This window comes from Eretmochelys imbricata, chromosome 10 (genome assembly GCF_965152235.1).
Source record: "Eretmochelys imbricata isolate rEreImb1 chromosome 10, rEreImb1.hap1, whole genome shotgun sequence".
Classification (NCBI taxonomy): domain Eukaryota; kingdom Metazoa; phylum Chordata; order Testudines; family Cheloniidae; genus Eretmochelys; species Eretmochelys imbricata.
This window is the reverse complement of record NC_135581.1, coordinates 58,339,230-58,363,081: the sequence shown is the minus strand read 5'-3', so window position 1 is coordinate 58,363,081 and position 23,852 is coordinate 58,339,230. Positions and strand designations below refer to the sequence as shown.

Genomic DNA, 23,852 nt, shown 5'->3' with positions numbered 1-23,852 from the left:
TGGATAGCTTTAAATGAATTTACTTCAATTTGATCACAACCCTAAAAACATTTGTATTAAGTTTTTAGCTGGTGAGTGGTGATTTTATTGTTTACGAAACTCAAGGGTGTAGTCGGAAATTTGTTTTTATAAATATGTAGAATACAAAATAATTTACACTAGATTTATTTTCAGACAAAAATATCATCAAAACCTGTGGTGAGAAACTGGGCTCAAATTGGTCAGGAAATTTTTGAATGATGAAAAATAGTAGCTTGCAGTTCAAAAACAGAGCCATTTCTTTTGTTATCACTATGCACAGAGAAACTCTTTGAAAGAATAGAGTAGAACTTTCTGTTTCAAGTCCTGTCCGATATGGACTTTGGCCCCCAGTTCCTTAAATGAATAACTGCTCTTGACATCAGCCCAAAAGCAGCTGTGTGAATTGATGGAGTTAAATCTCCTTTACTTGAATTACCCAGAGAGTAGGCAAGGATGTCTAATGTCTCTTCTACTTTCTGGACTGGCCACAGAGCCTTTTGCTCAAAGGACAATGAATCCATCACAGGAATGAAACTTGTAGGACCCACATCAGAAAATAGCATATATAGATGTAACATTTTTATCTAAATCAAATATTCTCTAAAATTATTTGCTAAAATAATCCTGGATTTTGGGAAAGTCTGGATTTAAAATAAATTATGCCAAATCTGAAATACTAGCTATAAATTTGCCAGACCCTGAAAGTCACTCCTTCACAAAATGTTTGGGTACGAATGGGCAATAAATTCTGTAAGATACATGGGAATTCAAATCTCAACCTAGAAAAGCTTTATCATTTAAATTTTAACCACAACTTGAGCAAATGAAAAAAGATTTGGAGTTCCGGGGGAAGTATACAATTTCTTGATTGGGAAGAACAGCCACCATGAAAATAAATATTCTGCTAAGGATATATTTCTTGTTTCAAAATTTTTCTATGATTAGCCCAGATACAAACCTAGGAGGAATACAGAGGATGCTGTTACAATTTACATGGAATAAGAAAAGGCCAAGAGTGAGTGCAGATACTTTGTACAGATCCATTGAACAGGGTAGACTAGCTGCTCCAAATGGCAGTTTCTCAAATGTGGGTCCACGAGGGTACTCCAGGGGGTCCGTGGGACCTGCAGACCAACTCCTCCCCCTGCTCCCCAGCATGCAGGAGGTGCTGGGAGGGAGGGGGAGGAAGGGGGACAGGGCTGCTTGGGGGAAGGGACAGCAAGAGGCGGGGAAGAGGAGGGGCGGGGTGGAGCCTTGGGGGAAGGGGTAGACTGGGGGCAGGGCCTGGGATTAGGTGGGCAGCTTGGGGGCCCACAGTAAAAATTTTAAATCAGAATACGAGTCCTCAGGTTACTAAAGTTTGAGAACTGCTGATTTATGGTATCATGCCGGCCAGCTCAAAGCAGGAGTGGAGTGGAGGTGCCCAGCCAAACACTGGGTCTTTATTGAACAGAAAAATTGTGGTACTGTAAGTCTCTAGGTCGCTCCAGAAGTTTACACACATCCTTTAGCAAAGGCTACTCCATGGGTTTGGGATAGAATTAGAGAAATTCTTTTCTCTCGCCAATCACACCCATTGCAAATATTCTAGATCTTAAAAGAAATTGCAAACCAGAGAGCTTCAAAGACTGGGAGAGCCATGGAATACATGTGGTTGGCCAGCCTATTTTGGGCTTGTCTACACTTACATTTTATAGCGCTCTAACTTGCTGGCTCAGGGGGGGGTGAAAAAATCACCCCCGAGTGCAACAAGTCTGAGCGCTTTAAAGCGCTAGTGTGGACAGGCTCTGAGTACTGGGAGCCATGCTCCCAGCGTTCTGAGATAATCCCCTCGCACGTGACCACACTCGCACTTCAAAGCGTTGCCGCGGGAGAGCTCCCATGGCAGCACTTTGAAGTTTCCCGTGTAGCTATGCCCTCAGTAAAGAAACTTTTCTAACTTGTTTAGAGATCACAACTAATTTTAACTGGCACTAGTACTTTCAAGTAAGGCATTAGGTTTCTCAACTTTCTAGAAAACCTGTTTTATACAGAAAGCTAACAAATAGAAGCGATGGTATCTGGTCAATTAGGAAACAAAAAAATAACTAATTTGTATTAATCTTTGCAGACAGCTTTCCTAACCAAAAAAAAATTCATATATGACTCACTGGGGAAAGGATGTGGATAGACAAATTACCCCAGAGAAAGGGGGTTTAGTCTGGGAGAAGGGGGAGAGGGAAAAAGAAAAAAAAAAAAGGAGGACCAGTAACCTCAGCCTGAAACACAATAATTTCTTGAAGATACTGTTTCAATGGCCCTTCAAACCAACCAGGCTAAAAGATATTGATAGACTGAATGGGGATACATGTTAGAGAAACTGTGGTGAAAAAGGAGATTTTATGCATAAATGGTGTTCCGTTCACTCCTTGGAGAGTATTGGGAAAAAGAAACAGTCCAACCATAAAGGAATGGTTTATTTAAAAAAAAAAAAGGGGGGGGGGGAGAGAAGAGGTTGTGGTTATGGAAAAATTAACATACAAACTACGTACCCAGCAAGAGACAGAAGACAGATACATAGATAAAGGGTTACCTTTTATTCAATACTCAAGAACCCAGCAAAGCTATCCAGTTTTTTGTTTTTTTTTAAACATTTGATAGACACACCTGACCTATTAAACATGTATATTGAGATTTCACTCAACTTAATAAAAATCAATAGAAATGGCATATTACAGGTGTTTTAATGATGCTCACTCTGTATTATAACACCCTATTAAACAGAAACATCTGATGACTATACTCCTGTATGTCTCATTAAACAAAAACTAACTGTTTTAATAATTGTTTTGTTTTTGATATTTACATGGCCAGGACTTGTCAACTTTTAAACTATTTAGGAAATCTTAACAATAATAGCTTGGTCAGATGCTTATGAATTTTTAAATAATGAGAACTTTTTTAGTTGTGGGAATGCAAAAAACATAATGCCTGTCATAACTACAGTTAACTTTTATTTTGTGTATTTTAGACATGATGTAATTAATAAGATCTTGTGGAACCATGGACACTAACAAGTCTAGGTTTGCACAGCTGGAATTTTTAATGAGACATAGGTCTATAAAAATTTACATTTACTGAAAGCATAGACACAATATTGGGAAAGCCAGGTTAGAAATCTTCATTCTCGGGCTTATCATACAACACTGATAAGACATCCAAGAATAAAAGGTGCCATATAGACTGATCAGTTCTAAACTATTCATCTTGTAAAACTAATGTATCCAGTGTGTTCCAAACATCGCATTTCCTAAAGGATCAATTATACAAATAAGCAATATGCGGTAGCCAAAGCAGCAGCTGTTGGTTTTTTTTGGCAACTCAAGAACAATTGTTTTAAACTAATATGCTTAATATTTCCAATTTTTAATGTTCCTGAAAATGAAGTTGAACCTACAATCCTAACTCCAGGCCATGTAGGTCACCATTTAACACAAACATCTACTATTTCCCTTGAAATAGAGGACACTGCTGCCAAATACCACAAGCTGCAGTGAAAGATAACATGGCCAAATACTCTGCAAGTCTTTCATTAGTGATCAGCAAGCTTTCACATATCCTACAGTGAGAACAATGAACAGCCACCTATTGAATTCAATGCTGGATACCGAACAAGATTAACTAATTCACATGCCTTTCTCATATTCAGAAGTTTCTAGCAAATCAAATTCTAAATTTCATCCACTTCTCTGCTTCAACTTCCAATCTGATTCCACTCACTAGTCATGTCCCTGTTCTCAATTACAAGTGACTTCACCCATTCCTCTTCCTCAACTTCTACCTACTTCTATATAGGTTTCCCAATAACCCTAAGCCTTGAAAAGAAATCTATGTTCTAAATAACTTCTCTGAACTGTAGTCTATGTTTATTCAGATTGAAGTTAGAATCTGTTTCTAATATAAAAAAATCATGTTCATGTAAATATTTCAGAGATTAACTGATTGACCAAAAAAGTTGTAAGAACTAGGAAGTAAAGGGTGTGGGTCCAAGAAGACACTAAAAAGATAGCACTGCATCAGTGTATTGTCAGAAGTATGAAGAGTCAGTCTTTGTGTCAGACTTGTCAAAGGAAAAAGCATTTGAGTATATTAGAAGACAAACCAAGCATGACCAAGAATACACTTTCTGGTCACAAAATGGATATGAGAACAGGAAAGTATGGTAGGTCATCCATTTAGCATTCAGATACTCTAGAATTAAGTAAGGTATTATCACCTAGCCCTGGTCTACACGACAGGATTAGGTCGAATTTAGCTGCATTAGGTCGATTTTATAATAAATGCACTACACCAGCAACTCCGTTCCGTCGACCTAAAGTCTTAAAATAGACTTCTGTATTCCTCCCTGGCGAGGGGAGTAGTTCTAAAATCAACCTTGCTGGGTTGAATTTGGGGTAGTGCGGACGCAAATCGACGTTATTGGCTTCCGGGAGCTATCCCAGAGTGCTCCAATGGGACTGCTCTGGACAGCACTTTCAACTCCGATGCACTAGCCAGGTACACAGGAAAAGCCCTGGGAACTTTTGAATTTCAATTCCTGTTTGGTCAGCGTGGCGAGCTCAGCAGCACAAGTGACCATGCAGTCCTCCCAGAATTGCAAACGAGCCCCAGCATGGAGCAACCGGGGGACACTGGATCTGATCGCTGTATGGGGAGAAGAATCCGTGCAGGTAGAACTCCGATCAAAAAGAAGAAATGCTAATATTTATGGCAAAATCGCACAGGGCATGATGGACAGAGGCTACAACAGGGACACACAGCAGAGTCGTGCGAAAATCAAGGCGCTCAGGCAAGCCTACCAAAAGGCAAAGGAGGCAAACTGTCACTCTGGGTCAGAGCCCCATACATGCTGCTTCTATGATCAGCTGCATGGCATTCTGGGCGGGCGGGGGGAGGGGGGGGCCCACAGACCCTACCACTACCCCACCACTGCCTGTGGACACCTGCAAGGGGTGTGGGGCGTGGGGGTGGGGGGGAGGAGAGTCTCAATCAACACGGAGGAGGATTTGGTGGATGAGGAAGAGGAGCAGAATGTGCAGCAGACAAGTGGTGAATCCATTCTCCCCGGCAGCCAGGACCTTTTCATCACCTTGGAGCCAATACCCTCCCAAGGCAGGATCCCCACCCGTGAAGGCAGAGAAGGCACCTCTGATGAGTGCACATTTGTAATTACAGTACAGGGTTGAAAACCAATAGTATTTAATGTTTGATTTGCCCTGAAGACTTGGGATACATTCGCGGCCAGTACAGCTACTGGAAAAGTCTGTTAACGTGTCTGGGGATGGAGCGGGAATCCCCCAGAGACATCTCCATGAAGCTCTCCTGGAGATACTCTGAAAGCCTTTGCAGAAGGTTTCTGGGAAGGGCTGCCTTATTTCTTCATCCACAGGAGCACACTTTACAACGCCAAGCCAGTAGCAAGTAGTCTGGAATCACTACAGCAAAAAGCATGGCAGCGAATGGTCCTGGGTTTTGGTCGCATTCAAGCAACATTCGGTCTTTATCTTTCTGTGTTAGCCTCAGGAGAGTGATATCATTCATGGTCACCTGGTTGAAATAGTGGAATTTTTGTAAGGGAACAATAAAAGGACACTGTTCATGCTGGGCTGTTTGCGCTTGGCTGAAAGGGATCATCCCATAGCCACCCAGCGGCAGGAAGGGCGAAGGGAGCATCCCAAATAGCTACATGGAGGGGTGGGGGGAGGTGTGTGTTGCACCTCCACCCGAAAACCGCAGTCTTTCCTTTTAAATGGCAAACCCAGCCAGCATTGCTTGCTATGGGAAAGGAGGGTGCTCCAGTTTGAAAACATTCCCACATGCTATGAAGGCGTTAAAAGCCAAACCTGTGTACCCTTTGGCTTACCATGGCTGCCTGGAAACTGAATGCTGTTGCCCAGCCATTTGTGATGTGTCACCATACCGGCAGGCGCTCAATATAAAAGGCAAAATGCGACCTTGAACCTAAAGCACATGTGCTATCTGCTGTGAATTGCTTGATTCACTGTGAAAGAGTCTCTTTTGTTCTCAGAAATGTATCATCTTATATTTTACTCTCCCTTTTTATCCCCCTGCAGGTGCAAATGTTTCTATGCTCCCCCTATCATCTCCATCGCAGATTAGAAGGCAAAAAAAAAAACCGCACTCGCGATGACATGTTTTCCGAGCTCATGCAGTTCTCCTGCACTGATAGGGCACAGCTGAATGCATGGAGGCATTCAGTGGCAGAGTCCAGGAAAGCATTAAGTGAGCATGATGAGAAGAGGCAGGATGCAATGCTGAGGCTAATGGGGAAGCAAACGGATATGCTCAGGTGTCTGGTGGAGTTGCAGGAAAGTTAACAAGAGCACAGACCGCTGCTGCACCCACTGTACAACTGCCTGCCCTCCTCTCCAAATTCCATATCCTCCTCACCCAGACGCCTAAGAACACGGGGAGCCACTCCACTCCAGAGGATGGCCCAAGCAACAGAAGGCTGTCATTCAAACAGTGTTGATTTGTAGTGTGGCTACAAATCAGCAGTGTGCCCTGATCCTCCCCTCCGAACCCAAGCTACCTTATCAGTTCTCTCTCTTTCTTTTTTTCTTAATTCATAAAGAAAGAATGCATGGTTTCAAAACAATAGTGACTTTATTTCCTTTGCCAGCTATGATCAAAGGGGGGAGGGTGGTTGGCTTACAGGAAATTAAAATCAACAAAGGGGGCGGGTCTGCATCAAGGAGAAACACACAACTGTCACACTGTAGCCTGGCCAGTCATGAAACTGGTTTTCAAAGCCCCTCTGATGCGCAGCGTGCCTACTTGTACTCTTCTAATCGCCCTGGCTGTTCAAAACTGGCAGCTAGATGATTTGCCTCAACCTCCCCGCTATAAACGTCTCCCCCGCTATAAACGTCTCCCCCTAACTCTCACAGATATGGAGCATACAGCAAGCAGCAATAACAATGGGAATATTGGTTGCGCTGAGGTCTAACCCAGTCAGCAAACAGCACCAGCGAGCTCTTAAACGTCCAAAGGCACATTCTACCAGCATTCTGCACTTGCTCAGCCTATAGTTGAACTCCTTACTACTGTCCAGGCGGCATGTGTATGGCTTCATGAGCCATGGGAGCAAGGGGTAGACTGGGTCTCCAAGGAAAACTATTGGCATTTCAACATCCCCAACAGTAATTTTCTGGTCTGGGAAGTAAGTCCCTTCTTGCAGCTGCTCAAACAGCCAGGAGTTACTAAAGATGAGAATGTCATGCACTTTTCCTCGCCATCCCACGTTTATGTTGGTGAAAAGTCCCTTGTGATCCACCAGTGCTTGCAGCACCATTGAGAAGTACCTCTTGCGATTTATGTACTGGTTGGCAAGATGGTCCAGTGCCAAGACAGGGATATGCATTCCGTCTATCACCCCACCACAATTAGGGAAACCCATTGCAGCAAAGCCATCCACTACGACCTACACATTTCCCAGAGTCGCTACCCTGGATAGCGGAACATCAGTGATTGCACTGGCTACTTGAATCACAGCAGTCCCCACGGTAAATTTACCCACTCCAAATTGATTCCTGACCGACCAGTAGCTGTCGGGCGTTGCAAGCTTCCACAGGGTATTGCCACTTGCTTCTCAACTGTCAGAGCAGCTCTCATCTTGGTATTCCTGTGCTTCAGGGCAGGGGAAAGCAACTCACAGAGTTCCAGGAAAGTGGCCTTATGCATGTGAAAGTTTCGCAGCCACTGGGAATCATCCCATACCTGCAAAACTATGCAGTGCCACCAGTCTGTGCTTGTTTTCCGGGCCCAGAATCAGCGTTCCACTGTATCAACCAGCCCCACTGCCACCATGATGTCCCAATTGCCACATCCTGTGCTTTCAGGAATGTCTGTGTCCATGTCCTCCTCACAATTGTCCTCGTGCTGCTGTCTCTTAGCCAGGTTCTGCACATACTGCAGTATAATGCGGGAGGTGTTTACAATGCTTGCAACAGCAGCGGTTGAGTTGAGTGGGCCCCATGCTTTCCATGCTATGGCGTCTGCACAAGTAACCCAGGAAAAGAAGGGTGAAATGATTGTCTGCAGTTGCTTTCACGGAGGGAGAGAAGGAGGGGAGACTGACGACATGTACTCAAAACCATCCGCGACAATGGTATTGGGAGCTTAACCCAGAATTCCAATGGGCAGCGGAGACTGCGGGAACCGTGGGATAGCTTCCCACAGTGCACCGCTCCGTGAGTCGATGCTAGCCACGGTTGTTAGGATGCACTCCGCCAACTTAATGTGCTTAGTGGGGACATACACAATCGACTGTATAAAACTGATTTCTAAATATCGACTTCTATAAAAACCAACCTAATTTTGTAGTGCAGACATACCCTTAGATTGAAAGAATGTTGCAACTAGTTTTCTCCATCCATTAGACATATGTTGAGCTCCAATATTATTCAACTGCTGTTTTACATTAACAATACTGGCTCTTTTCTGCAGAGGGAGATAGTTGTCTATCCACATGGATGAAAAGATTTTCCTTGTGAGGTGGTAAATGGTATTTCTCCAATGGTCAAAGTCAGTCTCTAGAAAGATTTTCTCTTATGTCACACTGGAGTAGGTATAAGACACTATTGGAATAGCAGATTTTTGTAGCTCCAATGCACGTTATCACAAAGGCTCTGTTAAATTTCTCCACATGAAATGACATAATAAAATGCTATCAGGAAATGGTTAGAAACAGAAAATTAAGATACATGGCTGGAATGAAATTGGTCAGAGTCTCAGTGAAATTTAAAGAAAAATCATCTAGGAAGGGCAAGTACAGAGATATTGTTTCAGTACCTCTGCAGACATCACTACATTGGTTTATACTCTGTTCAGATTTCCAAGTTATTTGTATCCATAAGAGCTGGAAGCCAGAGATCTTGGAGTACAAATCTATGGCAAGGCGTGAATTTTATGGCTGTAGACTGTTGTAGAATACAAGGAGCCCTGGTTATAATTTATTTGAAGCACTTCTGACACCTCTTTCATTTCACTGGTCACTCATACCTCGTCAACTATTCGCCCAGAGAATTAAGGTGCTGTTATAAAGGAAAGCAATGAATAGGGGAATCTGTGTGACTCAAATCGTTAGTGGCACATGATGTACTGATGTTTACATAATTTCAAATCATACATCATCAAAAACTGAAGAATCAGACCTACAAATATTTCAGTAAAGTCAACAGTTGATATTTTTCTTCCTTGCTCCTACTTAAAAATACTTGGTTTCTGTAGGAGAGTACTCTAGTTATGGATTAATTACCTGAAGGGGCTCCAACCCAAGCCAGACCAAGGACACCATCATCAAAATCACGGTCAGTAAATACATAGGCCAAGCAATAGTCGTCATGATTCTGCTCAGAGTTCAGTTCCAAAAACTTCTCCACACCAATATTGGGAAATCTGAAGGGATTGGAAGGGTCTCTCTCATCAACAGTTGTGTTGATCTAAAAGTAAATTCAAGTTTATACTGAATCAGACACTGCATTTTTGTCTAGCTAATACAAGCTTGCTAAGAAAAACTTCCTATTACCAACTGAGGTGTCAAATAATTACATCAATATCTAAAGATTTATAGACACTACATATCAATTCATACTATCTGGAAAATCCTGAGCCCTAAAGTGAACTTGTTTCATAAAACAACGTAACTGCATTTATGTGGCAAATTACAACCTCCTTCTTCCTTCAAATGCTTCCTTAAGACAAACTTCATCCACAAGAATTAAAAAAAGGGTGTATTTATAACCTTAATTCTACATTACTGAAACTAGACTTTCATCTGGTTATCCAGTTGACTGCTGTATCTACTTTAAATGCAAGTTCCTGGAACAAAAAGATTGTATTACATCCTGTAAGGTACACTGATCGCACATGCTACTACCTCATAGCACACGAAGGTCAGAATGCTTAGATACAGCTAAGAACTTGAAAAATTTGTAAAAAAGTGTCCGATAGAGTAAAACTGCATGCTCAGATTAAATCAACATAAAGCTAAGAGCAAGATTTATGGGCTATACATAAATTCCATTCAGCTCATTGTACTGTGGAAGTCTCTCCAATATTTTTTTCTGAGCACAAACATGCACTAAGGCAGAAGCTGATTAGAGATTTTTTTTTTTTTAAACTGAACACAACAAAACATGCAATTATGCACAGAGCAATTTCACGTGTAACAGTCTAAAAGTTGGAGGCTTAAAAGCAATGTGCAAAAGGAAGTTTTTTTAAAAATTGCACTTTGGTCTTTTGCTTTTTTATAATGTATAAAGGCAGCCTTTTAATAGAAGTCTTTTTTCTGCTTTTATCTTTTTATTTTTAAGAGTCAGGCATATCAAGTGATCCAGTCTGGTCTGATCTTCCCTATTTTTTCCCAGAGGAACTTTTCAGTGGTCTGGTGTATTGTGAGCTACCTCACATCTTAACCCAGCGATCGGCAACCTTTGGCATGCTGCCCGCCAGTTTGTTTACCTGTAGCGTCCGCAGGTACGGCCGATCGCAGCTCTCACTGGCAGCAGTTCGCCGTCCCAGGCCAATGAGGGCTGCAGGAAGTGGCACAGGCCGAGGAATGTGCTGGCTGCCCTTTCCTCAGCCCCCATTGGACTGGAACAGCGAACTGCAGCCAGTGGGAGCGGTGATCGGCTGAACCTCCAGACGCTGCAGATAAACAAACTGGCCCAGCCTACTAGCCTACTTACCATGACAGGCCACATGCTGATTGCCGATCCCTGCCTTAACCCAAGAGGCTGGAGTGCTGACTCTTCCAAAAAAAGACCTTCTTTCTCCCAAACTGTTTATATATTTGTTACATAGGTGTTACAAAGATTAAAAAAAATCTTTAACACTAGACAACAATCCTTTCCTCTCAATTGCTCTCCCTTTTAGCTGATCTATTGTAATGTCAGATATCCTTCCAAGGTAGATTAATTCATTTGAAGGCCAAAAGAGACCACCAAGATCACTTAATCTAACTTCTTGCATAAGAAGAGCCACAGAGTTTCACCTGAGCTGGAGGGAATTAATCCTCTCCTCCCTGTACATAAACAAACCCTGTTTAAAAGACTCAAATTTCTAATTTTTGAAGGCCACTACTTATCTCACACATTTAGAATTTCAGGCCTTCTTTGTATGTCAAAGCAACAAGAAGGGAACAAGCACAACAGTTTTCTTCTTTGCATGTCACCTTTAACAACTAATTGATGTTTCTGTATATTAATGTATTGACTACATTTTCCCCACCAATGAAAGGAGCATTTTAAGGATAAGCTGAACTTTAAAATTAGGAAGCAAATTTCTGCAGTGACCATTGGCCTAAAGCATCAAATATAAGAAGTTTTAAAAAATTAATATTTTAACAGCCCCCAAGTAAACTCCTATATTTCTACTGAATTTCCTGTCCCATCACTGCTGATAACCAATATGTGAGAAGCTCTGTCCCTTAAATTAGTCCGCTATATCAAACACTTAACTGAAACATCACAAAGCCATAATGAAAGCCATGGCAATGTGAATATTAGTGCTCTTGCAGTCTTGAAGAAATTAGGTAGGAGAACAATTATAACAGACTGTTTTTAACATGAAAGTATCATATAGTCAGCAATGATAGTTAAATGGCAATAATTCTTTTAAACAAACACTCCTCACATTCAACAGATATGACTGCAGCAACAGAATTACTCACTCTTATTCGTTTCACCATGAAACTGATGTTACGGATTCCTGTGAAATCTGTTGACTGGTAAATTGTGTCAATTGCTTTAACATGACTGGATATCTATTAATCAGAAAGAGAAAAACTGAAGTGTTTACAGTCAAAAAATGTTTTCTACATACTATACTACACAAGAAAACTTCAATGCAAGCATCTTCACGTGAAAATTAATGTGCAGTATTAACTTTCACTAATATGTGATAAAGTACCCTTAATGAATAATCAGTGTACATAGTTCAGACCATAAAAATCTTCGATATCCCCTACTGCTAAATTAACTTTGCTCATCCAATACAAATAACTGGAAAGAATTAGGATATATTTGTTTGTGACAGCCATTCAATTCACCCTAACATCAAAGTACAGTGAAAAGTATCCTCAAAGGATTACATTATTTTAAAGAACAATACACTGGAAAAGTTTTTATTTTGTAAATTGTCATTGCACGTTATTCTATTTTTTACTAGAAAGCAAATATGAAAAACCACCATTTGCCTTCTTAAGAATACGGGATAAAGTTTTCAAAAGCACTTAAGTGACTTAAGGATTAAAATGACAAAGGGACTTAGGTGCCTAATTGCCACTTTAAGTGGACTTATGTCCAATATTTAGGGACCAATGAGATCCTCAAAACCCCCACTGAGCTGGCGCCTAACATTGCGGTCACCTAAATTTCCATGCAAGTTCCTGCCAGTGGGCCTGCACAAAACTGCTTCAGTCTTGATGTCCGCCCTAGCTTGCACCTAAACACCTGTGGGATTCTCAAACTAAGCATTCATCTGCCTATCTCACCTGGGGTGCCCAATCCATTAGGTGTGCTTAGAGCACACCTAATCTGTGAAAAAAGAGACAGCTGGGGATGACCAGATCAGGAATTTGGGGGAATGGGAAGGGTGGATGTGTGTCCAATAGTCGGGGCACTCACTTAGGATGGGAGAGACCCATTTTCAAATCTTCACTGTGCCTGCTTTGGAGCAAGGGCTTGAATGCAGCTTACCCACATTCCAGGTGAGCGTCCTAACTCAATTTCTCCTGTTGAAACTGCTCCACTTTATATAAATAGATATTCCCTGGACCAAAGACTGACTGTAAAGCTCAGTACACAACTCCACAAGAGAATTCACAGGTATGAATGCTGAACTGAAATAGGCATTTAACTCCAGGTTGGAGGGAAGCACCTAACTACCTTTGTGTGGCAGGGCCTAAACCCCACCCCTTTCCCTCAGTATTTCCTACTGGCTAGCTTAAGCTGCTCCCCGTTCAGCTTGTTGCCTTTTTCTGAATCCCATTCTTATGCACTTAACTCTCACCATGCATTGCCTAAATTGGGGCTGTCCACTGGACAGCTGTAAACCTAAAAGTTTAAAAGTGTTGCAAAGCTTAAGTCCCTTTGGGGATGTAGGCCTCAGGAGCCCAAGCCCCATTTTCAAAGAAGAGATATAGGCTCTTAAGTCCCATTGACTTTCCATTAGGTGCCTAAGTATCTAACTCGCTCTTGAAAATGGGACTAGGGCACTTCTGAAAACGTTACCCATTATGAATTGTAGCTGTACAGTCCAATGAACTATTAATCTACATTAAATTAGATGCAAAAAGGGGCTGTGAAGCTACGGAACACTTCAAGAAGAAGTAACACGTGTTACCTAGATTTTTTTTTACAAACAGAAGAGGAACCAAGAAAGTAAATTTCCTGGCTAGGAATTCATTGAAATAAGTGAAGATTGTCTACTTTTAGTTTCTTCCTACTGCTACACTGACCATCTACTGAACTTGTCTCTATAGGAGTTGGTCTTACTGGAAACGTCTATACCGCAGCTGGGAACACGGATCACAGCACAGGTAGACACTAAAATAGCAGTGTGGACGTTGTGGAACAGGCAGAGGGGCTCAGGCTAGTCACCAAGTCCAAGACCTCCTGACTCCTTGGGTTTGCGCTTGGGTGGCTAGCCTAAGCCACAACCTGTGCCGCTATGGCAACAGTGCTTCAGCATGTTAGCTCAAGCAGAGCTAGTATGATTGGTCTACCCAGCCTAGAAGGCATGCTCCCAGCTGCATTGCTGACATACCCACTGTCATTAACTGAAAGTGCTCAGAGCTTACATTGTGTAGCTTTCCACTTGAAAATGCTAACATAGCATTTTTTCAGACTTTCATACAAGTCTGACATTTCCAAAAGGAACTCTTTTCCCTGATTTTCACAGGTGCTAAACAGCCACAACTCCCATTAAAGAGAGGTCCAACTGCCTATCACCTCTGAACATTGGGCACGTGGTACCCTTGTGGTGGGTCAATGAGAAAGCTGCCTTAATAGTGCCAGGATAGCAGTAGCAGACGAAAAAGTTTAAACAGACCTAAACATGAAAAGCACCATGATAAAAATGCATTCATTTGTCTAGACTATTCCCTCTTAAAGAGAAAAAGAACAGACTCTTGGAATAGTGACTAAAGGCTTACAAATACCTGTGCAATCACAGCTTCCCTTGTTCCATAATGCTTATAGAACAGATGATCAGTCTGAATGTAGAGCTGACAAGTATTTTTTTCAGCTTGAGCTGCACGTTTTTTTCTTAAAAGCTCTGGACCATTGATGTTATATTCTTTGTAGGGTTTCTATACATATGTAAGAAAGCAATGAAGCATTAATTTTGTACATATTCTTTTAAATTAAATCATATTTAAAAACACTAATGCTTTTTACATGAGTGCAGTATTCTTAAGAGAAGAACACACATGAAGACCTCTATTATCCTATTTATTATAGGAAAGTTTCCTAAATCCTGAACTAGGCTAGTCTTCAAGTAGGTCATCCACTTCATAAGCACACTTTAGTCATAACTCCTCTGAGTTTAGCCCTGCAATTTAGAATATAGCCAACAAGAACAGAGAAGTTTTGGTACCATCATATCACAGGAATTCTGTGCCTCTAAAACCTACGAAACCATAATAGAAAACTATGTAGCTCTTTGCAATGGTGAAGAAACAAACACAAATCCAATTTGTAGATATAAAAATCAATTCTAGAAATGTTTCCTCACCACAACAAAAAGGTTGTTACTTCAGATCATTACTACTCTAACAGTCATTAACCTGAACAAGCTGAAACACTCCAATGCTTGAATGTGGAATGAAGTATTGCCAAACAACAGCCAGAATAATGCATCCACTATTTCTGCCATTCAGAGCACTGATAGCTAACACATTTGCCTTAGCGGCATTCACTGCTTTATAGCTAGGGCCCTACCAAATTCACCGCCGTGAAAAATGTGTCACGGACGGTGAAATCTGGTCTCCCTTGCCGTTAAATCTAGTCTTTTGTGTGCTTTTACCGTATACTTTACAAATTTCATAGGGGTGACCAGTGTTTCTCAAATTGGGGGTCCTGACCAAATGGGAGTGAGGGGTGGGCTTGCAAGGTTATTTTACGGGTGTTGCGGTATTGCCACCTTACTTCTGCACTGCCTTTGGAGCTGTGTGGCCTGCAAGCGGCAGCTGTTGGCCGATGGCCCAGCTCCAAAGGCAGTGCCCTGCCAGCAGCTCAGAAGTAAGGGTGGGCAATACCATACCGTACAATACCCTGGTGCCCAGCTCTGTCCCATACCATGCCATCCTTACTTCTCCATTGCTGCTGAAGGCAGCTCTGCCTTCAGAGCTGGGCTCCCAGCAAGCAGTCGCCGCTCTCCAGCTCCAAAGGCAGCGCTGCCTTCAGCAGCAACAAAGTAGTAAGGATAGCAGTAGTGCAATCCCCCCTACAATAACATTGCGACCTCCCCTGACAACTCCTTTTTGGGTCAGGACTCCTATAATTACAACACCGTGAAATTTCAGATTTAAAATAGCTGAAATCATGAAAGTTAGATTTTTAAAATTCTACCACCATGAATTTGACCAAAATGGGCCATGAATTTGGTAGGGCCCTATTTATGCCTCATCATCCTCTGGTAGGTCACGTCTACACATGGCAGTTTTGGGGGAAAAGTCCTGTTGCTCCCAACACTGGATCCATCTGCACTGGCTCAATTGCACCAGTGTTAGCAATTTCTTGAGCCACAGTGTAAATAGGGTTTTGGCTACCAGTGCTTTTGTCAGCAGAGTATCATCTAACCGCTGAAAGTAAATCTATTGGACAGCTCTGAAAATAGTCATGACAGTCGAAACCATTCACACTAGGGATCAGGATATTCCTAACACTGGAAAGATCATTTTTAGCTAGAGACAAGGACTTGGAGCAAATCCATAATGTAAGAGATTATTCGGTAGGATCTTAGATGGATACTGCCAGCTTTGAAAGACTCAATTTAGCAAGTTGACTTATTAATCAAGATAATTAAAATAAAGTTGCAAGTACTGTAGCATAAGGGACTGTGGGTGCAATTTTCAACAGCATCTTAGTGACTTAACACAATTCTCACTGATTTTCAGTAAGACTTTGGCTCCTAAAACACTAAAGCACTTTGCAAATCCCACCTGAGCAGGTCTGTTGAAAGTAAAATTAATTTAAACCATTAGCATCTGAACCAGGTTTTACCCTTCAAGGTCAGAAAATGGATGCAATTTGCTTTGTGGCCCTCCCCCTTTCCAGAATATGTAGGGAATGAAGAAAAGAAAATATTTCACATGTAATTAGCTGTATTTGCAGGATTTCCTCACTGAAAGTTCCAAAAATATATTAACATATAGGGTGGATATATTAAAGGAAAATTTTAGTGCTTATTACAATGAGACACAAATCATTGTCTAAACTAAGGCATAGTCCAATGGAAGGAAGAAAGATTACAATAATGGTTTTTAACATTATATGAACATGCAGTTTTATGGAGATTATGGTATTCAGCGATCAGTTTGCTCTGTGCTGTTTTTACTGAGGGTGGAGTGAAGGTTACTTTTAAAGAAGGCAATGTTGTGTTTAAGGAGTACAACCTTATCTAATTTTTAGCCTTTTTTTAAGCTAACAGGTTCTTGAAAAGTAACATTCAGATATGTATCTGCAACCTTAATAGTTTCATAACCATTTCATTAGTCTTTCAGAACTAATATGGAACTTGGCAGAGCAAAGGACTCGGAATGATTTTCTTCCTGAGGTCTACAGGAGTGGAAGTCCTCATCTGTGCATCTCCTAATATCCACTAAAGAGTATTTTGCCTTTGCTGAAGATATTAAGGTTGCTAGGAGGGGATCCCCTCCTCTGTGCACATTTCAAAATATGTGAGGCAGTGAGGGGAGAAATTAGGCGACTAAGAAGATTACAAAGGACAGCACAGAGGGGCAATTCTTCCCTCCTTCCTGTGGATCTCCCAAGGTTCTCATAAGGAACACCTAAACTCCTGTGCATCCGAGGAGAACCAAAAAAGTAGGGCTCCACATTGGGTAAATTTTAAGTGCCTTTCCATTCAAACTTTCATTGCCTGCTGCAGTCATTCTGAGGCTCATTCCACCCATGTTCCTTAATTTGCCTCTGGAAGGTGTTCCATAGTGATGGATATAGTACAAAGAATCTACATGTAACAAAATGAGCTACTTGCAGACATAAGAAACTCTTGGGTCCCCTGTGCCTGTAACCAATAGATTGCTCTTCACGAACCAACCACTCTTCCCTCTCCCCAGAAACCTTAGGAAGCTGGTTAGTCTTCAGTGGGTTAAAGCTGAATTGCTAGTCGCCAGACAAAAACAAACAAATAGGCTTTTCAGCGTGACTAACTTTTCAGTTCCACGGCTGACATGACTGGTTGCAGATTTTAGGTAGTGTAGAAGCAAAGTCTGACTGGTAATAGGAACTCATTTGCAACCCTAATTATGGAGTGGCTACTGCCACTCTATAATACTGTAAGAATAACTAACTTTGAGTTAACATCTACCCAGACCTCCGTTCTGTATACAAAACATATTCTCAACTGAAACCCAAGTACCTGTGCACATATGCACCTTCACTGACATGAACATAACATACCAACCAGCATATATACTACACCTGTGTTCAGGAATGTAGACTTTTGGACATACATTTAAATAGCTTTCAAAATATAAACAATTTAAAGACAGGAAAATGATTTTTCAGATACTTTTGTTAAGCTGGAGAAGTCCTCTGAAATTGTATGGGCAACTTTGAGTGGAGGGCAGGTGAGGTGGGCTAGGAAAAGAGTGTATGGGCACATACAGAGGAGCAATACCAATATTTAATTTTCATTTTATCAATAGGATCCATTATACCATGTGCTATACCTGTGGTGTTGGTTCCTCTACACCAGTCGTTTGGTACTTCTGCATTCTTTCAAACACGGAATGATCTGCACAACCGCCTTGTGGTCCATATTTATGAGGATACTCTAAAATGTTGGGAAAATTAGGTTATTTTGATTTTTCAACTTCTGAATATTTGTTTAAAAATTTTACTTTTATGTATAAAATGTGAAAGTATCAGATTAATTTTCAGTTAGTGTCCAATATTGCTCACTTGATACTTCAAGGAAAAATCTCTAATCTTCAGAGATTGCAACTTGAGTATGCAACAGAATATCTGAATTTTTTCAAGCTTAACTTAATTTTTCTTAATTTCTTTCACACAAAAATGAATTGTGAAACTTAAAATACTAAAAAATACTAAAACATGGATAGTTTTAGAATGAAAAGTAAGCTTTAAAAAAAAGTGAACTGAAGCATTTATCTGACCAGACTGTTTAGGATTTTGATTCTACTGCAAGAGCTCATGACATCATTGGCCATTAAAGAAGTATTCCTTACATTAATTTGGTCCTAATAATGTCATGAATTCTTGCTGAAGAAAGGAAGACCTTGAAATTAGGTCCTGGTAGGCAAGAGGAAATTATCTTATTACTTGTTTTACAATATTGGTCATTTTTAATTCTACCCAAGGCATTCTGTTAATGTAAAGTAACAAGTGCCAGATTTTAAAATCCTTCATTCACTTGTGAACTTTCTTACTATACTGGAGCAACTTTATTCTCTCATCAACCCACAAATTTAAGTCTCACTAACATGAATATGACAACAACAAAACAATCACTAGTGACTACTCAATGTAAGCTTAAAGTTAAACATATTCAAATATATATATTTGCTCTTATGGGAAGTGTATATTTTATAGAAACTAGGCCATACGTAGAACCATTTTCTTACGTAATGATCGGAATTTTACAGGTGGGTCTCTCTTTTTACAAAGGAAAAGCTACGGCGCAGAAATTTAGTGAGTTGTTCACAGTCGCACAGTGGCAGCACTGGGAAAAGAATTCACGTCTTAATTCCCTGTCCCATTTTCCAGCAACTGGACCAAGTTGCCTGAAGATTGTGCTATAGTGTCCCAAGTTGAATAGTCTGTAGAATATTTACAAGTTGCACGGGTTGTATTTTATAACCTTTGCTGCCATCTACAAACAAAATTAAAAGAACCTTACAAGTCATATGGTACTTTAATATTTCAAAAGACTTTCAGAGCTGTTGGGGAACAATTAAACATCTTGGCCCTAGACTGAGTAAGTACTTCAAATTGTAACAGCAGGATTTTCAATGATTTATGAGCATTGCTACTAAACCGAACAAAAAATCTCCAAAAACCCATGTTTGGAACATATAAGAATATGCTGCTATTAGGGCATGTTCTTCCCTATAAATTTCTAACTCAAATAAGAAAAATAAAGGTTAACAAATAATTTAGGATGCTTTTTATGATGAAGAACAGAATGTATGAAAACTCAAGTGAACAAGGGCTCAAATTGGAGAACACCAGTCCAGAGACTGAGATGACCATCATGAAATGGAGAGCTTCCCGGTACAACAGAAGTCGGTAACTTGGATCCCTATCTGCTCCATTTTACTGTGTTATATATGATCAAAAACTTTAAATGACAATGATTTTGTCTGAAATTTACAAAGGAAAAAACTTAAGTTTACATTGGGTGGACTTGTGCCTCAGTTTCCCACCTTACAGAGGCATTCTGGTTTTACTGGATGTATCAGTAAATACAGCTTATTGGTCAGTGTTTTGGCAGAGCGTAACCATAAGTTATGTCTACAGTAGGAGTGCTTTACTGGTCGGTATAAGTAGACCTGTATACTATACCAGCAAAGTGGTCCTAGTGTAGAGGCAGTTTACACCAGCAAAGCTATGCTTTTACTGTTACAGCTTATTTTACACCCCCACCCTGAGCAAAACAGATATTGGCAAAACTGTACTATTACAACTGCATCTAGACTGGAGCTTTTGCCAAAAGAGCTAACTAAGTCAGTGCGAGATCACACACTTGGGGGACATAACCAATAGAGCTACTCTGTTGAAAGTCTAATGTAGACATGGCCATACCGTGCTTTAAAAAATGAAAATAACTTTGTGGGGAAGCAGAGAGAAGAGCAAGATTTAGAATTACTATAATCTGATAGTTAACGGAAACTAAGCTACAACCGTTATAAACTTCAAAGTCTATTTCTAACTGCACCATACCCCTAGAGTACAGAATCCAATGCCACAAAACTAGTTAGTTTTCTGCAGCATAAATCACTGATACTACAAAGCAAAGAATAAAGCATTTACCCTTGCACAATGTTGACTAAACAAAAGTCGTTTGTTTCAACAATTTGAAATGCAAGATGGTGGGGTTCTCTTGTTCTAACAGAAATGTGCTTCCTGAGATGAGAATAGGGACACGGTGCAGTATAACTGTAGGTGGCACCCACTACATGCGCAGTGGCCACTTCATAGCTACAAATAGTGCTATTTACTATTTAGGGAAAATGTTGGCTTTTAAAATAGGAAGAATAGAGAAGAGAAATGGGAACCTTATGGGAAAAGGAGATGCAAGAATGGGAATATCCTGTGCACAAAAAGGAAGTGAGGAGTGACAGACTTGCCTCTAGGACAATGAATGCTATTGTCTAGACAATTAGCATGAACCAATGACATTTTCTTTAAATAGCAGCTAACTCCACAGTAGGCAAGAATGCAGTGTCTAAGCTTACCGCTACAGATTTCCTTTTAGAAATTCAAGTCACTGTCATTTATTGTATATTTAACTTTAATTTCTTAAGTGAAAAATTTACTAAAATTGAAATAATGGTGTTCCATACTGATTTTCTCCAACTTCCAATTCAAATTTCCTCAGTTTACAAGTAAAAAGGACTTTCTAAATGACAATGCAGAGAACCCGAGAACTGCATTCAAAGTTGTGATCTTTTTGTCCCTCACAAACTCAACACTAAATTTCTAAATGTATCAGCTTGCTAGCCATTTTGCTGATTAGGTGAAAGGCAGAATAAAAGTATGACTTTCAGTGAAGAATTAGATGTGATTCAAACAGAAAGGGGCATGCATATCTGTTGAGTAAGGGGAAGTTTACACAATCACTTTTGCCAAAAACAACTTCATTTTAAAACTATTTTGAAATTTGCATTTTCAAAGAAAAATACATTTCTATCCACTTACATTAAAATTCTATTCCAATGTCAAATGAATTCAATGTACATTTCCCTGAAATGGTTTAATTTCCTATCTAGGGAAATGAACGTAAGATGGGAGCCTTGTCTTTCAAATCCCAATTCCTGATGTCAAAGGATCAAGTCGGGATGAATGTTAGAGTCAAATGGAAGTATATCATACAGTGAACTCTAGTTTTAAAGATACAGTATTCAGTACAAATTGTGGTTTTAAATTAAATCTCAAACTGATATATGTATGTAAAAATAACCTTTTCATTATATTTAATAATTAGCATAGATCTTCTTATAGCTTACGTGTTCCTGAGTTAGATATTTGCAGGAAGATTACTGCACTATTGAACGGCTGAGTGAGCTTTGCTTTGTGTAGTCTGCAAGTTTCAAGAAATACTGCTTTTCAAAGATAGGTTGAGAAACAGCACTTGTTTATGGATAAACAAAAGTCCATTAGTTTAATACACTGTTAATATTGTAGGATCTATTGTCCACGTCTTTGGAAAATATGGATGCATTACAAGAAATGTTTGGAACACTCATATCTTCTTTTCAATGAAATATCACAACTCAGAACAGCAATACTTCGTTCTATGGGAAAACCTTTGAACTAGACAAGTGCACAATATTTATACTTCTACCCAGCGTGGGCAATAGTCTGTCTGATGTTTTACTGTTTAATACTGCCAGTTGTGAAGGAGGGGAATTGAATTTACAGGGAAACTTTAAATAAGCTGTGTCTTAAATCCAATTATGTTCATAATCAGCTTTAGTCACATGATGTAATGAAGGTCACACGTTAGTTTTTGTTGCAAATCTAATATTGGCAAAGGTTATCATAAGGTATGTTTCTTTTAAAGGCCCTTAAACACAAATCAATCATCTTTTGGAGGATTTCATTTTCTGGTGGTGGGATAGTGAAGGAATGGGTAGGGGGAGTGGGGCGAGAATAAGAACAAAGCAAGCAGTCCTGGTGCTGGATCATTCTCAAGCAACAACAAAAACAAAAAGGAAGATCAATAATTCAAGTTGAAATGCACCATATATTCCTCCCCATACCCTTTTCTACCCCAGAAACAATGTTACACACATTTCCACAATCACAGAAGAAAAAGGTAGTAGGCAGTCATAGAAAAGACTGAACAGAAAAACCCTAGTATTTCATTTTCTATTTTAGGATTTGAGGTGAGTACTTAACTTTTCTTGTAGGGTTTAACACTAGAACACACTGAAATTTACAAAGCCACATAATATTACTTTTGCTGTAGACCCAAACCAATTAAGAAGATTCTACAATACACATATGATTTTTCTGTTAATCCATTGTCTAGGACTTTAAAGAATATGGTTAACAAGCTTTCCTTACCTGAGAGAAATAGTGTAGTAGCACACAGACTTTATATAAAAACTATTTCTTAAATGTGTTTTATAGAGAGATTTTAAAACAATTTTTCTCTGTCAAAATGAAAACTTTCAAAAATAAGCTATTTGATTTATGGCCCAGTTCCTAAATATAAAGATTACTGTAAATGGTCGTGTTTGCAAGAAGATTGACAACACAAGTCATAAATTCTCCAACTTATTTTTTAATTTTACTGATAATGAATGTTCAGTGACTGGCTGTTGTCAGGACCTTTTCAGCTATTTTTTTTACAGGATTTTGGCAGCTTTCCCTAAACTAGTGACAATGTCATCACAAGACCTTTTTACCCCAATTAGGCATGTCAGCTTCCTCATAAGTGCTCTTATGTTCTGTATTTTTTAATATTTTTAGAGAGGATGGCTGCGACCTAAGCTGTGGCATGCAATAAACCAAATTTTTTTTTAAATTGCTGACTTAACCAGGATTTTTTCCAAAATTAATGCCAGTTTAGGATGATTTTATTGAACCAAGTTGCCTGGCTCCAAGATAAACCTCACACTTGAATTTCTGGGGAGCTAAAGAGTGACGGCCAATAGAAAGTGATGACCAACAGTACATGTGTACCAGCAGATTTCACATACACAACCACCACACAATCTTCAGGGTGGCAATAGAAACCCCTTCCTTAAAATAAATAAATAAATAAATAAAAGCCACTCACTGGCCACCACAAATCTAAATTAGGACTCTTGTTCTTACAGTCCAACAGGACCTTCAATATGGCCTGTTCAGCAGCACGGATAACGAAAATAGTGTTTGGTGGGATCTGTCAACAATGAGCTGCCTTTTCAGGAAACAAGATCACAGTTTAAGAAGCTAAGAATGCACTCAGGGATTTCCTAAAGTCTGTTTCCTGCAGTTTAGGCAGATATTTCCCACTTCCAAAAGAATGATACCAACATCTTGTATATCAAATGGCCTTATAAGTTTGTGGTTTGTTTTTTCTTATAACTGTAGCATTCTTTTCAGAGATATGTAGAGACCCCTTAAAGGAATATTTTTCTAGGGTTTCTCATATCTGAATATGGGGTTTTGAAGTCCCATTTTTCAAAAAGTTTTAGGGGACAAGAGGCCCTTTGTGCAGTAGCAACCTTAAAGAGGTTTTAAGTGATATCAAAACACAACAGACACACCCAAGCCATATTATCAGTGTATCGAGACACTAACTAGCTGATGGTGCCTACCATCTCTACCAAGGGAGCTGGCTTGAGA

General features: G+C 40.0%; 1 protein-coding gene across 1 annotated transcript in view; it reads right to left on the bottom strand.

Annotated features, from left to right (window-relative positions):
* Positions 1-23,852, bottom strand: part of ADAM10 (ADAM metallopeptidase domain 10) — a 126,119-nt gene that overhangs the window by 29,549 nt on the left and 72,718 nt on the right. The window contains exons 5-8 of the mRNA XM_077828107.1: positions 18,002-18,105; positions 14,246-14,395; positions 11,756-11,848; positions 9,341-9,524 (exon numbers count right to left, since the gene is read on the bottom strand). Coding sequence (XP_077684233.1) covers positions 9,341-9,524; positions 11,756-11,848; positions 14,246-14,395; positions 18,002-18,105 — 531 coding nt within the window. The remainder of the gene's footprint in view (positions 1-9,340; positions 9,525-11,755; positions 11,849-14,245; positions 14,396-18,001; positions 18,106-23,852) is intronic.